At 43.4% G+C, this 12,498-nt stretch overlaps 1 protein-coding gene across 1 annotated transcript in view; it reads right to left on the bottom strand.

Moving 5' to 3' along the window:
• Positions 1-531: 531 nt before the first annotated feature.
• The window catches only part of FBXW2 (F-box and WD repeat domain containing 2), a 28,983-nt gene continuing 17,016 nt past the window's right edge, over positions 532-12,498 (bottom strand). Inside the window, exons 6-8 of the mRNA XM_021691267.1 lie at positions 12,303-12,389; positions 11,287-11,456; positions 532-5,481 (exon numbers count right to left, since the gene is read on the bottom strand). Coding sequence (XP_021546942.1) covers positions 5,193-5,481; positions 11,287-11,456; positions 12,303-12,389 — 546 coding nt within the window. The 3' untranslated portion in view covers positions 532-5,192. The remainder of the gene's footprint in view (positions 5,482-11,286; positions 11,457-12,302; positions 12,390-12,498) is intronic.

Raw genomic sequence — 12,498 nt, forward strand, 5'->3', positions numbered from 1 at the left:
GCACAGAGCTGCTTTAGCTCACACGAGAGGCAGTTCCATTTCTAAAAACACATTCTAAAACGCAATCACTCTCGAAAAGTCCCATCTGAATTCACTGAGGAAAGAAAGTGAGAAAATACTTTTTTTTTTTCCTAAAGATTTTATTTATTTATTTGAGAGAGAGAGAATGAGACAGAGAGCACGAGAGGGAAGAGGGTCAGAGGGAGAAGCAGATCCCCTGCTGAGCAGGGAGCCCGACGAGGGACTTGATCCCGGGACTCCAGGATCATGACCTGAGCCGAAGGCAGTCGCTTAACCAACTGAGCCACCCAGGCGCCCGGTACCTAGGCTTCTTTTTTTTTTTAAAGATTTTATTTATTTATTTGAGAGAGAGAGCACGAGAGGGAAGAGGGCAGAGGGAGAAGCAGACCCCCCCGCTGAGCAGGGAGCCCGATGCGGGACTCGATCCCGGGACTCCAGGATCGTGACCTGAGCCGAAGGCAGTCGCTTAACCAACCGAGCCACCCAGGTGCCTGAGAAAATAGTCTTAACTACCGGATGTATTTTTAAGGAAATGCAGCTTTATTACTTTCAAGTACAAACAATAACTTGGACTTGACTAACCAAACGTTGCCTAATTGAGAGAACCTGCCTTAATGTATAAGTATCAATGATTTATAGTTAGCACAATCACCATGGTAGAAGAATGCTCCCGTGATGCATGAAAATAACTTCTCATTGTATGGAGACATCTTGTCCCCCATTTGCTCCACTATCTGCCTTGGCGATCCCTTCTCCCCGCACCCCAAAGACACTTCAGATAGAAACTTCAGCTCTTTTCCCTAGATCACAACATACATCAAATTAGTGAAACAGGAGTTGATAACATTTTTACCACACTGCCACAGACGTTGGATTGGTGAGACCAGCCTTTTTCAACCTGAGCGTTCTCATCAAGAGCACTAAGTCTAAATTAGTGAAATACGTCTGTTCACAATGTGAATAGAGGGACACAGAATAATTGTGAGCTTCGTCATCTGAATTAATGATTTTCCAGGCTTAAATATGCAAAAACATTTTAATTTGAGCACATTCACGAAGAGAAGTAGCTGGGTTTAAACTGCAATAATCCAGTGGGGTTACACTCCTCAGGACTGTGATACTAACCTGAAGCAACTAAAGTTCCCTGTTGTACGGAAGACTGGAAGCACACTGAAACTACTTGATGGCAAACATCCATCTTGCACTGAGCATGATCATTCAGCCTGACTAGGGAGTGGTGCAAAGACTATCCAGGACTCTACTGGAGGATTTATTCTGGAAAAAACTTTCACTTTCCTAGAGTAGTCACAAGGGACCCTCTGATCGAACACTGCCAAAGATGGCTAGTGGGCATTTCTATCAAAAATGCTAACCTGCTCTTTCCATCAGACACTCTAGCTGGGAACTGCATAATTCACAAGAGGGTCTTGGTGGTCTTAAAAATATCTTAGCAAGCCCCAGCATAACCAGGTAGGAAGCCTGTGTCAAGGGGACAGACCTAAAGAGCTTCGCCCCTACCCCGACAAACTCTGTGTCCCTAAAGGCAAAGGTGACCGTGTGCCCTGCCCCAGACTGCATCCTAGAGCGGTGATCAGATTCTGTACACTTCCCTACTGAGAAAGGCACTTGCAGGCCACCTCGGCCCGTAAGAGGCCCAGCGGAGGAGGCCCAGAGACTGGTAGAGTGATAGTGGAAGATTCACCTCTAGGTTCCCAAGAAGCCAGGGCACACAGCCACAGCTTCAAGGAGCTGGCTGGGTTTGGCCAAAGCAATGTTGTAAAGCCCGGCTCCACCATCCTTAGCTACCTCTGTTAGGTCAAAACGCCTAACCTAACAAACAACTTTGTGTCTAAAATAATACTCTTTCCAAAAATATTTCTTTTCTCCCTAAGATGTTTTCTAAATGCACAGCAGTAATCACTCTCCTGAGAACAAACACTAGAATGATTACATAATCCTCATTCATACTTTACAAGTGTCTGCAGTGGCCAGAACGGTCTTTTTTAACTATGAAAAATGAAGTGCAATCCTTAAAATTTAATAGCAGTATTCCCCTACCTTCCACTTATGAAAAGCTATCCAAAACTGTACTTTCCTGTGGAACTTTTCAACGTCTAGCCCCACCCCTGAAAAGAAGTCTTTCTTCCTATTTCTCTGATAGGTCTAAAGGTCAGCTTAGGGCCAATTTTGACAAATCTGACTTATTACTTCAAATATTGGCCTGGAGGAAATTACCTCCCTTTGGAATGTGAAAACGTCCCACTCACTCAGCTCTCCTGGACCCTCATCCTCACCCCGGAGCCTGAAGTTGTTTCCCTGCTCTTTATGAACCCGAGAGGAAAGGAGCCCTTCGCTTCCACCACACAACTTCACTCAAGAAATCCAACGCTCGTAAAAAAAGGATGGGGTCTCTGTGCCCATGACTTACAAATTTTCCAGAAATGAGAATGCTCACAAAAAAAGAGGAAAAGGCAATTTCCTCCCCTCTGAGCTAAGGAAGCAGCAGTCAACGCGCGGGGAAGGTAGCCCCCTAACGCGAAGCAGGGGGACTACGCCACTCCAGCTTCGGCTAGCCCGTACCCACTTCTCTCACTGACCCTCCACTTTGCTTTTTAAAGGATGTGTCAGCTTTTCATTTTCATAAAAACTGGCACTTGTCTGATTAAACCTGGCACCTATAAAGCTATTAAATAAAATGCTCAGGTCTAACAAAGGCCTCTGTGAGGAGGAATCAAAGCTAGGACTCCAGCCCCTGCCTCAGGTACTGCTGTCAACATGAGCTGCACCAAGCTACCACCAGGAGGATAACTCCAGCATCCACTGAAAACTGAAATGGGACATGCCACACAAGTTCCAGGCTTGTCATTTGAAAAAAAAAAAAAAAATTTCCCACAAGTAACTGTAATTACTTGCCCTGTGAAACTGCTGGATGTATCTGGAAGTGAGGTGGGAGTAGGGATGGTCATCCGATCAGTGATCTCAGAGATGTGTTCAGGTCGGAGGAAAAGGAAAAAGGCATTCGCCCTCCTCACTGCCCCACGTCCCCTGAGGCTCCTGCAAAATGGAGCCCAGCCGCAATTCCCAGTCCATTTCTGGAAGACCGAGCAGAGCTCATGCACACAACTCAGTGTGAGATGGACTTTGGGGATGGAGAAGATACTATTCTTTTGCCTAATCTCCTTAGAGTCCCAAGAGGACTATGAACTACACCTGTCCTTGAAACTGACCACCGATTCTCTAGAGTTAACTTCACGGCATTGGCTCCGTGCTACTGCGGATTCTGGGAGAGCTGGGTCTCCACCAGGATTGGTTTCCTTCCCAGCTCTGCCAGCAAGCCCTCTGTCCACCTGTGAAATGGATATGCTTTATATTGGTGCCAGCAAGAATGAGTCGCTCACACTCCCAGGCAGAGGCTACAACTGAGGTTCCAGTTTGTGTGTTCATCTTCAAACTACTTCCTGTTGGTGTACAGATGAAATATGCCCCCTCACTTTCCTGTAACACAATGGGAAACAGGTGAATTATCCTGGGGCTGGCTCCCTCTACTCTCTCCCTAATGTCTGTGACAATTATGTTAAAACATTCCCACTGCTGATGCCAGAGTTACCTAACTTTACAAGAATGAGAGGGTGGAGGATACAAACCGGCAGCTCGTAGACACACTTTGTTTAGCTCACTCTATTTCAAACTACCCTCGATTAGCTGTCAACATGTTAAAAATCAGATTTCAAATAAAAATCTGGATTTCCACTTCCTCCTGAAAAAAATCCTAAGAGCTGCCACCACTGGGCTCACTTCTACCTAACACTCAGAGCTGAGTAACTGCCCCATTAGATGAGCTTTCCATGATTCAGCACAACCCTGCCCAGCACGTTCCAATCATTTATGTCATGTGAATGGCTGCCCCGGGCATTTGAGTCTGTGAACCCTAATCTAGGGCAATTCCTTCATTTTAAAGATGAACATGAGGGTCCAGGGATAGAAAGTTAATCTGCCTGAAGCCACACATCAGATTAGAGGCAAAGGAGCAAGAAAAGTCAGGTTCAGGTGTCTTTCTTTCCAAGACCACCCATTCTGTCTAAAGAACCACGATTCCCCTTAGCATTTCATCCAGTTGCTAACATTTTCTAGGTGGAATCTGTTATATTTTCTACATTCCCCCTTTATCCATCCTTGTCATTTATCTGGTTTCCTTATAGATAATAACTTTGTACCAATGATTTCATTTAAGTATCTTCAACCTAAAAGAAATAATGAATCGGACAAAACTGAAATACCAACTTTTGTCCACACCTCAGCAGACACAGGACCAAACCTTAGAAATCACTTAGCTTAACACAGGCAGGGAAAATGGGGCCCAGGAAAGTGATATACTGAGGGGTATACTGCAGGGATGCTAGGTAACAGAGCTGGTCTTCAACCTTCCAGCTCAGTGCTCTTTCTACTATATCCCATCACCTGTGTGCACTCACCCAAGCGGTGGGGGACTGAGGACCAGCTTGCTCCACATGGAAACAAAAACTCCAGAACTCCCTTACACCTCAGACATGGCCAACCTTGACTCTGCCGAGTACTAGAGTTTAGAATGTGTTGTGAACAATCAATTTATAGAACTTGATTTGCCCTGGAAGACAAACTTTCTTTAGAACTGGTATTTGGTGGAGAGTTCATGAATGTCATAGGACTCAGTGGTCTTTATAACACTGGCGGTTATAAAAGCTAAACTCCACGTGAGAGAAGTTGCTGGAACAACATCATAGCACCTTTGCTTCAACTTCAAAAGAAAAAAAGGCGATGGTAAGAAGCTTTAATAGACTGTGTTTTTACAGGCAACCAATTAGCAGATTAATGAACCATTTAACCTTCTTTACTGAAAACCAATATTCAAGAAAGATGAACCCCAAATGCATCCTCTTATACTGACCAACGTAACTAAGTACAAATGAAGTCAATGGTGTACCCCATTAGCATGCTGTGCTGTGTGTCAAGAAAACAAGCCCTCCCCCGCCCCGAGCCCTGGCCCCCTGGCAAACACAGATAAATGATTGTGCATTGCGCGATGATACCATTAGGTGAGAACTTTGGTTCATGCAGTCGGCTGCCAGAGAGGTTGCACTGAAAACCCGCAGCCCCGGCACCCAAAGTCGGTCAGCAGTGGTCAGCTCGTGGCGTCAACCGTGCTCCTTCCACAACACCAGGTGAATACTGTGGTCAGGCATGCTGGTGGCAAAGACCAAGCCCGTGTCATTGTGCCCATCCAGTCCGTTGAGCCAGGATGCTTCACCCGCCAGGAAGCTCGAGCCTCTCTTTGATTTCCGGTACTCTGGCAGAGGCCAGCGGCTAATCAGGCTCTCTGTCCGCAAGTCCATGATGTACAGGTAGCGGTTGTCAAACAGCAGGGCAAAGATATCTCCAAAGCCAAGCAAGGCCAAGTTAGCTATCTCAGGAGTCTTGATGACCCTACAGAGACGAGAGTTAGGAAATATGAACCAGAAGGCAACTTCACTTCTGTTTCTGCCACTGTCATCTTTTCTGGACACATAGAAAAACAATGCAAATTCAAGAAAATTTAGAGAGCTAAAGGAAAGTTTTCCATAAAATGGAACAGACGAAAAACTAGGCTTCCTTAAGAAAGGGGAAGGGGGAAAAGCCCTTCACAATGACATGACAGCCCAGGCACATAAGGAGAAAGGAGGCATCTGATGAACATTTCTGAAAGCACAAAATGCCCAAGACTGAAAAGGATCTTACAGATGATCTCACTTAACATCTCATTTCCAAGATGTGAAAACTCAAGTCCAGCTGGCACACATACTTTGTCTAAGGATTCACAACTGGTCAGTTACCAGTAAGAACTGGGATGCAATCACTGTTACTACCAGGTAAAAAGATGGATTCATCAAATCTAGAATACTGGCCTAGGGGAGCCTCTTAAGCCTGGAAACCAAGTGACTCACATACTAGTCTATTCAGCAGGTAGCAAACTCTAAAAACAGTAGAGGCTGAAAGACTGAAGTGTTCCTAAATAATCCAGAAACATTAATAATAAATGTGTCCGAAGTTGTTAACAGAAAACTCGGGGAGCGGGAGGACAGACAGCCTTCACTTTCCCCAAATGCTGATGACAAAGGCACAGAGAAATGGGAGAGATCCAGCCAAACAGCAGCATAAATGAAAAACAAAAACAAAACCACACAGTCTGTTGTCTGCATACTTAGTGAGGCAAAAGGCTGACAAGAAAAGCTGATGTCCTCTTTGGAGGCACTAGGAAGAGCTACAAGAGAAGGATATGCAAATTGTGCTCTGCGACAATAGTTCCGGGCCCCGTGACGGTTAACCCGAGTTCCAACAAGGACACTACTGTCTAAGAGGTCAACCAGAACGGGCGTGGCCTGGTTACCAGGACAAATAAGGAACAGGTGAAGGAGATCAGCTGAGAGGGGTAGAAAAAGAATTCGCAGGGACAGGGAAACTATAGCTGATCATCACCTATAAATACAAAGTGAAGGATGTGTGAGGCCAGATATGACGAGCTCTAGAACAGAGAACTAGGTCCAAGGCAAAGAGTTACAGCGAAGCAGATTTCACCTCATGTTAGGAAGGGAGGGCATTTAGTCATGAAAAAGACCTGTTCCTCGCACTCAAGTCATCCCAAACCGAACTCGCTGGCCAAACCTGTTTCTCCTCCTTACTTCCTGGCTTGTTCTTTCACCCCGTTGCTCAAGCTAGGAAACATGGCAATCCTCCAACTCTCCTCCTTATTCAAGCCACCAATTCAATCACCACCATCTATCGATTTTACCTCTTAAATTTTCTCCTACTTCATTCACTATTATCTAAATTGCCACGACTCTGACCCAATTTGTCTCTTTTGCCTGCACTGCTGCCAACAGTTCCAACTGGTCTCCCCACATCTACTCTCGGCCCCTTTCAATCAGCTAATCTCACCTTAAGATGTAATCCTATTACCACCTCATTTAACTTTAAACCCTCTAGGACTCTCTACTGCACTCACATCTCCAGCACCAGGCTCCTTCAGTCTCAGGGCCTTTGAACAGACTGGTTTCTTGGCGTCCAATGCTCCTTACTGCACACCCACTGCTGGCACTTAGTTAATGCAGATAGTCATCCTTCGGAGCTTAGCCCAAACTCTTCCTCAAAGAGCTTTCCCTTACTCCTCAACGGGATGGGGTCTCGAAGTACGACACACAGTGTGGCCCTCAGCCCAACCATGAAAACATCCCTAGGTAATTAGCTATTTAATGTCAATCTTCCCTTCTGCGGGTTAGTAATTTCCACCAGTGTGGTATCTCTACAGGCTCCCAGTGTAGATCCCAATACCTAAACACAGGTAATGCTCAATAACTACCTGCTAATGAATGCAGCATTGGTGCAATGAACATGGGCACATAAAAACTCCTACAAAGCAAATCCAAAGGAAACTGGGAAAACAGCAAGAAAGTCTAGTAAGCCCCACATCACCGATGCAAAGCAGGAAATAATCAGAACTTAGATAACTGGGTGGCTGGGGATAGGACTTAAGCCTGGTGAAGATGAGCCAACTCCGAAGACTGAAGCAAAAATATGTTGCAGAGGAGAATACAGGTCTTGACAGGCTCGTTGCCCCTTTAACTTTGATTACTTGAGAACTGTAAACAGACATCCCTGCTATGCAGTCTGGGCCCTTGAACTTAAATAACCCTGCTTGTTATACTAAGATAACTCAGTTCCAGAGATTGCATCATATCTTAGATTTATTGAGCAACATGCTACCATTTGCACTTTGCTTCTTTTCAGTTAGCTTCAAAGCCTAAGTAGCCCTATCTGATCTTAGCAACTGAGGCCAAAGGAGTTGCACTAAGATTTCAAAAGAGGCTGGTTTATTTGTGTTGCTGGAAGTGGGGAGGAGGCAAGAGATAAAACGTCTCCCTTTCCAAGAAATCTGAATCTAACACTTCCTGGCAGCAAACAATTCTGCAGATTTATTGCTCAAAGCTAGTGTACCCGAATCCCCAAAATTAACACAACTTTCATCTGGCTCTCTGGACTCTCTACACTCCACTCAGAGTAAGAAAAATACATACGTGAGAAAGGTAGATGCAGGATCAAATTAAAACCTTTAGAAACTCAAAGCATTAAAAAGATGATGATACCTCTATTCCACCTTACTTCTGCATCCCTCCCATCCAAGCCTTAATTGAACAATAAAGGATGCCTGGGTGGCTCAGTTGGTTAAGTGTCTGCCTTCAACTCAGGTCATGATCCTGGAGGCCTGGGATCGAACTCCGCATCAGGCTCCCTGCTCAAGTGGGGAGTCTGCTTCTCCCCCTGCCCCTCACCCAGCTCATGCTCTCTCTCTCAAATAGATAAAATCTTTAAAAACAAACAAACACAATACTAAATTATAAAAGGTCTGATTTTCCCACGGTGACTACTTGGATTTTTGCGAAGTATCAAGTTCTTTCAAAAGTTCCTTCTCTCTGGCTTGCTGGTACCTTAAGCATATGACTGCTGGATGATGCCAGGATGGATGGATGGACAGACAGATAGATGGACAGACAGATGGTTGGATGCAGGACTAGAATGAGCTGTGGGATGCTGGGCAAGGCCCATACCTGCTCTTGGCTTCATTTTCCCCATCTATAAAACAAAATGCTTAGACTAATGTTTTCTGGGATCTATTCCAGTCTTTTTTTTCTCAAAGCATAATTATCAATCATATCTAGAAATGATTCTGACAGTTTGGAATCTTAAATGGTTAGAAATGTAGGTCTGATTCCAGGAAGACATAAAAGGGGTTATAACTGTATGACCAGAGAGACAGGACCCACCGAAGTCCTGCTGGCTAGTATGACAGATACCATACAGCTGACCTCAAACAGTCATGCATAAAAACAACGACGAGAACGTTCAATTTTCTGTACTACTGCAAGTCAGCATTTCCTGAACCATGCCACAGAACACTAATTCTGTGAGGTGGTAAAAGAGGTGTTCCTCAAAAAAAAGTACAAGTGAGAGGTACAGTAGGTTAAATGAATTCAAGCAGGCTTCTTTATGTAGGGCTTCTCAGAGCTATTAGTAATAAAGATCGGCCAGGTCCTGTGCTTGGTCCTCATTACAGGTACTTCATTTGATCTTCACTTTCCAGATCAGGAAACTGAGGCACAGAAAGGTTAAGAAACTTACATAAAATCCTCCAATTTACAGGAGGTCGCGCCGGTTTTAAATCAAGGATTATCACCAAAATAATTTCTCTCTCTCTCTTTTTTTTTAGAGAGAAAGAGAGCATGCATGCCCAGGGTGGGGGTGTGTGGAGGGGCAGAGGGAAAGGGAGAGAGAGAATCCTCAAGCAGGCCCCATGCACTGAGTGGAGCCTGACATGGGACTCGATCTCACAACCCTGAGATCATGACTTGAGCCAAAATCAAGAGTTCGGATGCTTAACCAACTGAGCCACCTAGATGCCCCACCAAAATAATTTCTCTTAGCCACCATATAGCACTGGCTTCCATTAGCCTCCAACATGCTTACAGATACCATCAATCTCCAAGAAGGGTCTAAGGTATGCAATGAATCACAAAATTATTTGGCCATGAACCAGGAAAAAACCCTATAAGTTTTATTTTTCTATAAATACCTCTGTCTTTCTACTAGTCAACAGAAGGCCACTTGATCCCTCAATGCAGAATTCCACTGACCAGGAAGTAGAACTTAAAATATCAGAACTAGACATACAGATGGCCAACGGACACATGAAAAGATATACAACATCACTCATCATCAGGGAAATGCAAATCAAAACCATGATGAGGAGTGCCTGGGTGGGTCAGTGGGTTAAGCATCTGCCTTTGGCTCAGGTCATGATCCCAGGGTCCTGAGATCGAGTCCTGCATTGGGCTCCCTGCTCAGCGGGGAGTCTGCTCCTCCCTCTGCCCCTCTCCCTGCTCATGCTCACTCACGCTCTCTCTCTCTCTCAAATAAAATCTAAAACAAAAACAAAAACAAAAAACCATGATGAGCTATCACCTCGTACCTGTCAGAATGGCTAAAATCAAAAACGTAAGAAATAAAAAGTGTTGGTGAGGATGTGGAGAAAAAGGAACCCTCTTGCACTGTCGGTAGGAATGCAAACTGGTGCAGCCATTGTGGAAAACAGTGTGGAGTTCCCTCAAAATGTTAAAAAAGAGAACTACCTTACAATCCAGTAATTGCACTACTGTGTATTTACCCAAAGAATACAAAACACTAATTCAAAGGGATACATGCACCCTGATGTTTATTGCAGCAGTATTAACAATAGCCAAGATACGGAAGCAGCCCGAGTGTCCATCAACAGATGAATAAAGATGTGGTGTACACACACACACACACACACACAGGAGTATTAAACAGCCATAAAAAATGAAATCTTGCCATTTGTAACAACATGGATGGAGCTAGAAAGTATAATGCTAAGCGAAATAAGTCTGAGATACCATATGATTTCACTCTTATGTAGAATTTAAGAAACAAAACAAAGAAAGGGGGGGGAAAAGAGAAAGAGAGACAAACCAAGAAACAGACTTTTAAGTATAGAGAACAAACTGATGGTTACTAGAGGGAAGGTGGGGGGGGGTTGGGTGAAATAGGTGATGGGGATTAAGGAATGCACTTGTCATGAGGGGCACTGAGTGACATACAGAAGTGATGAATCACTATACTGTACATCTGACAGTAATAATACTACAGTGGTAACTATACTGGAATTAAAATAAGAAACTTTATAAATATATCACTATTTTACTAAATACACATTATCGGTCTAAAATCTTAAAAAAATATATTAAAAAAAATGTATCAGAACTAGGGGACCTGAAAGATCTCTTCATCCAAGCCCCTCATCTTCCGGAAAAGCACGTTCAATTCTTTTTTTTTTTTTTTTTTTTGGTGGGCAAAGTTTATTGAGGGCTAATAAAAAGCTCCCGAAGAGAGACAGAACCCAAGAGGGTTGCCCAGCATGTTCAATTCTGAAAAGGGAAGTGACACAGTAAGGGGAAGAGATTAGAACCTACATCTTCTAAGCTCTAGCATAAAACTCTGTAATAATTGCCTCTAAAATATTTTTTAGGTGTGTGATTTTCAGCATATAACTCTGTTTATAACATTTCCCAGATTCAAGCTACTGACTGGTTTATCCAAATACTTAGTCTGGTCTTTACTATTAAACCACAACAAAAAACTAAACAGGAACAGACTGTCATAGGTGAAGGCTCAAAGAAACATTACCTGAGAATATCATAACTTGCAAAGTCCCACTGGTAGAGACCCAGTGCCGAACTACAGACAATGTATTTGCCATCAAAATGAAGTCTTGGCTGCAGGCAGATACTCCTATCTTCAGAGACAGACAATGTCTTTAAGCACTTGCAGTTGATTTCTCTTCCAATTGGCCAAATCTACAGATAAAAGAAAATTAGGGAAGATGACAAATCACATCACCATAGAAAAGCTTGTCCTTAAACAATGTGATTTGTGTTTGCCGAAGCCAGATAAAAAGTGAAGTAAACTGGAAAGACCTCAGGTTTTATAGTTGACAGGCATGGGTTCAAGCTCTGATGCTACATGTATGTACTGTGTGATCTCAGATATAATACTTAACCTCTCTGAACCTCAGTTCCCACAATGAAGATACCTACCCACATGGAATAGTTTTAAAAATGCACTAAGAACATATATAAGAGTGCTCTGTAAAGTTTTTGCAAATTGTTTTTTTTTATTACACAAGTAAATTTTTATGTTTTCATAGTTTAGGTCTGAGAATTAAAAGGGTATGAGATATGGGTCTTAAGAAAACAGAATGTGAAGATAAATTTCTGTGGATCTTTTTTTCTTCATTTACAAATCAGGGGTAGAAACTGCCTCGTACATACGGGACACCTGGGTGGCTCAGTCAGTTAAGCGTCTGCCTTTGGCTCAGGTCATGATCCCAGGATCCTGGGATCAAGTCCCGCATCAGGCTCCTTGCTCAGCAGGAGCCTGCTTCTCCCTCTAAATGCTGCTCCCCTCTGCCCCACTTGTCCTCAGTCTCTCTCTCTGACAAATAAATAAATAAAATCTTAAAAAAGAAAAGAAACTGCTTCATACATAGAAATAATAATTCTCTTTCCAAGGAGTTTAAGATGGCTTATACTAAGACATTCCCGCTTCCCTTGAAATATTCCCCCTGTGCTGCACCATTTTAATTTTCTTGTATTTGCCAGTTTTCCTTTGATGAGGTGAATTAATGGAGGAGAAAACCTCACCTTGATCTCATATTTGTCCGCACTTAAGAGTATGTAGTCTCCAGGGCTGTGCAAAAGAGACTTGACTTTACACTTTTGCAAAACCACCTAGAAATATAAACATCCATGTTTCAGAATGATCCATTTAAAACTATTTCTATATTGCTTTTTTAAAAATTAAAATATGAAGAAGAGCCTGAAATGAGATGGTATGCTA

Source organism: Neomonachus schauinslandi, chromosome 13 (genome assembly GCF_002201575.2).
Source record: "Neomonachus schauinslandi chromosome 13, ASM220157v2, whole genome shotgun sequence".
Lineage (NCBI taxonomy): Eukaryota > Metazoa > Chordata > Mammalia > Carnivora > Phocidae > Neomonachus > Neomonachus schauinslandi.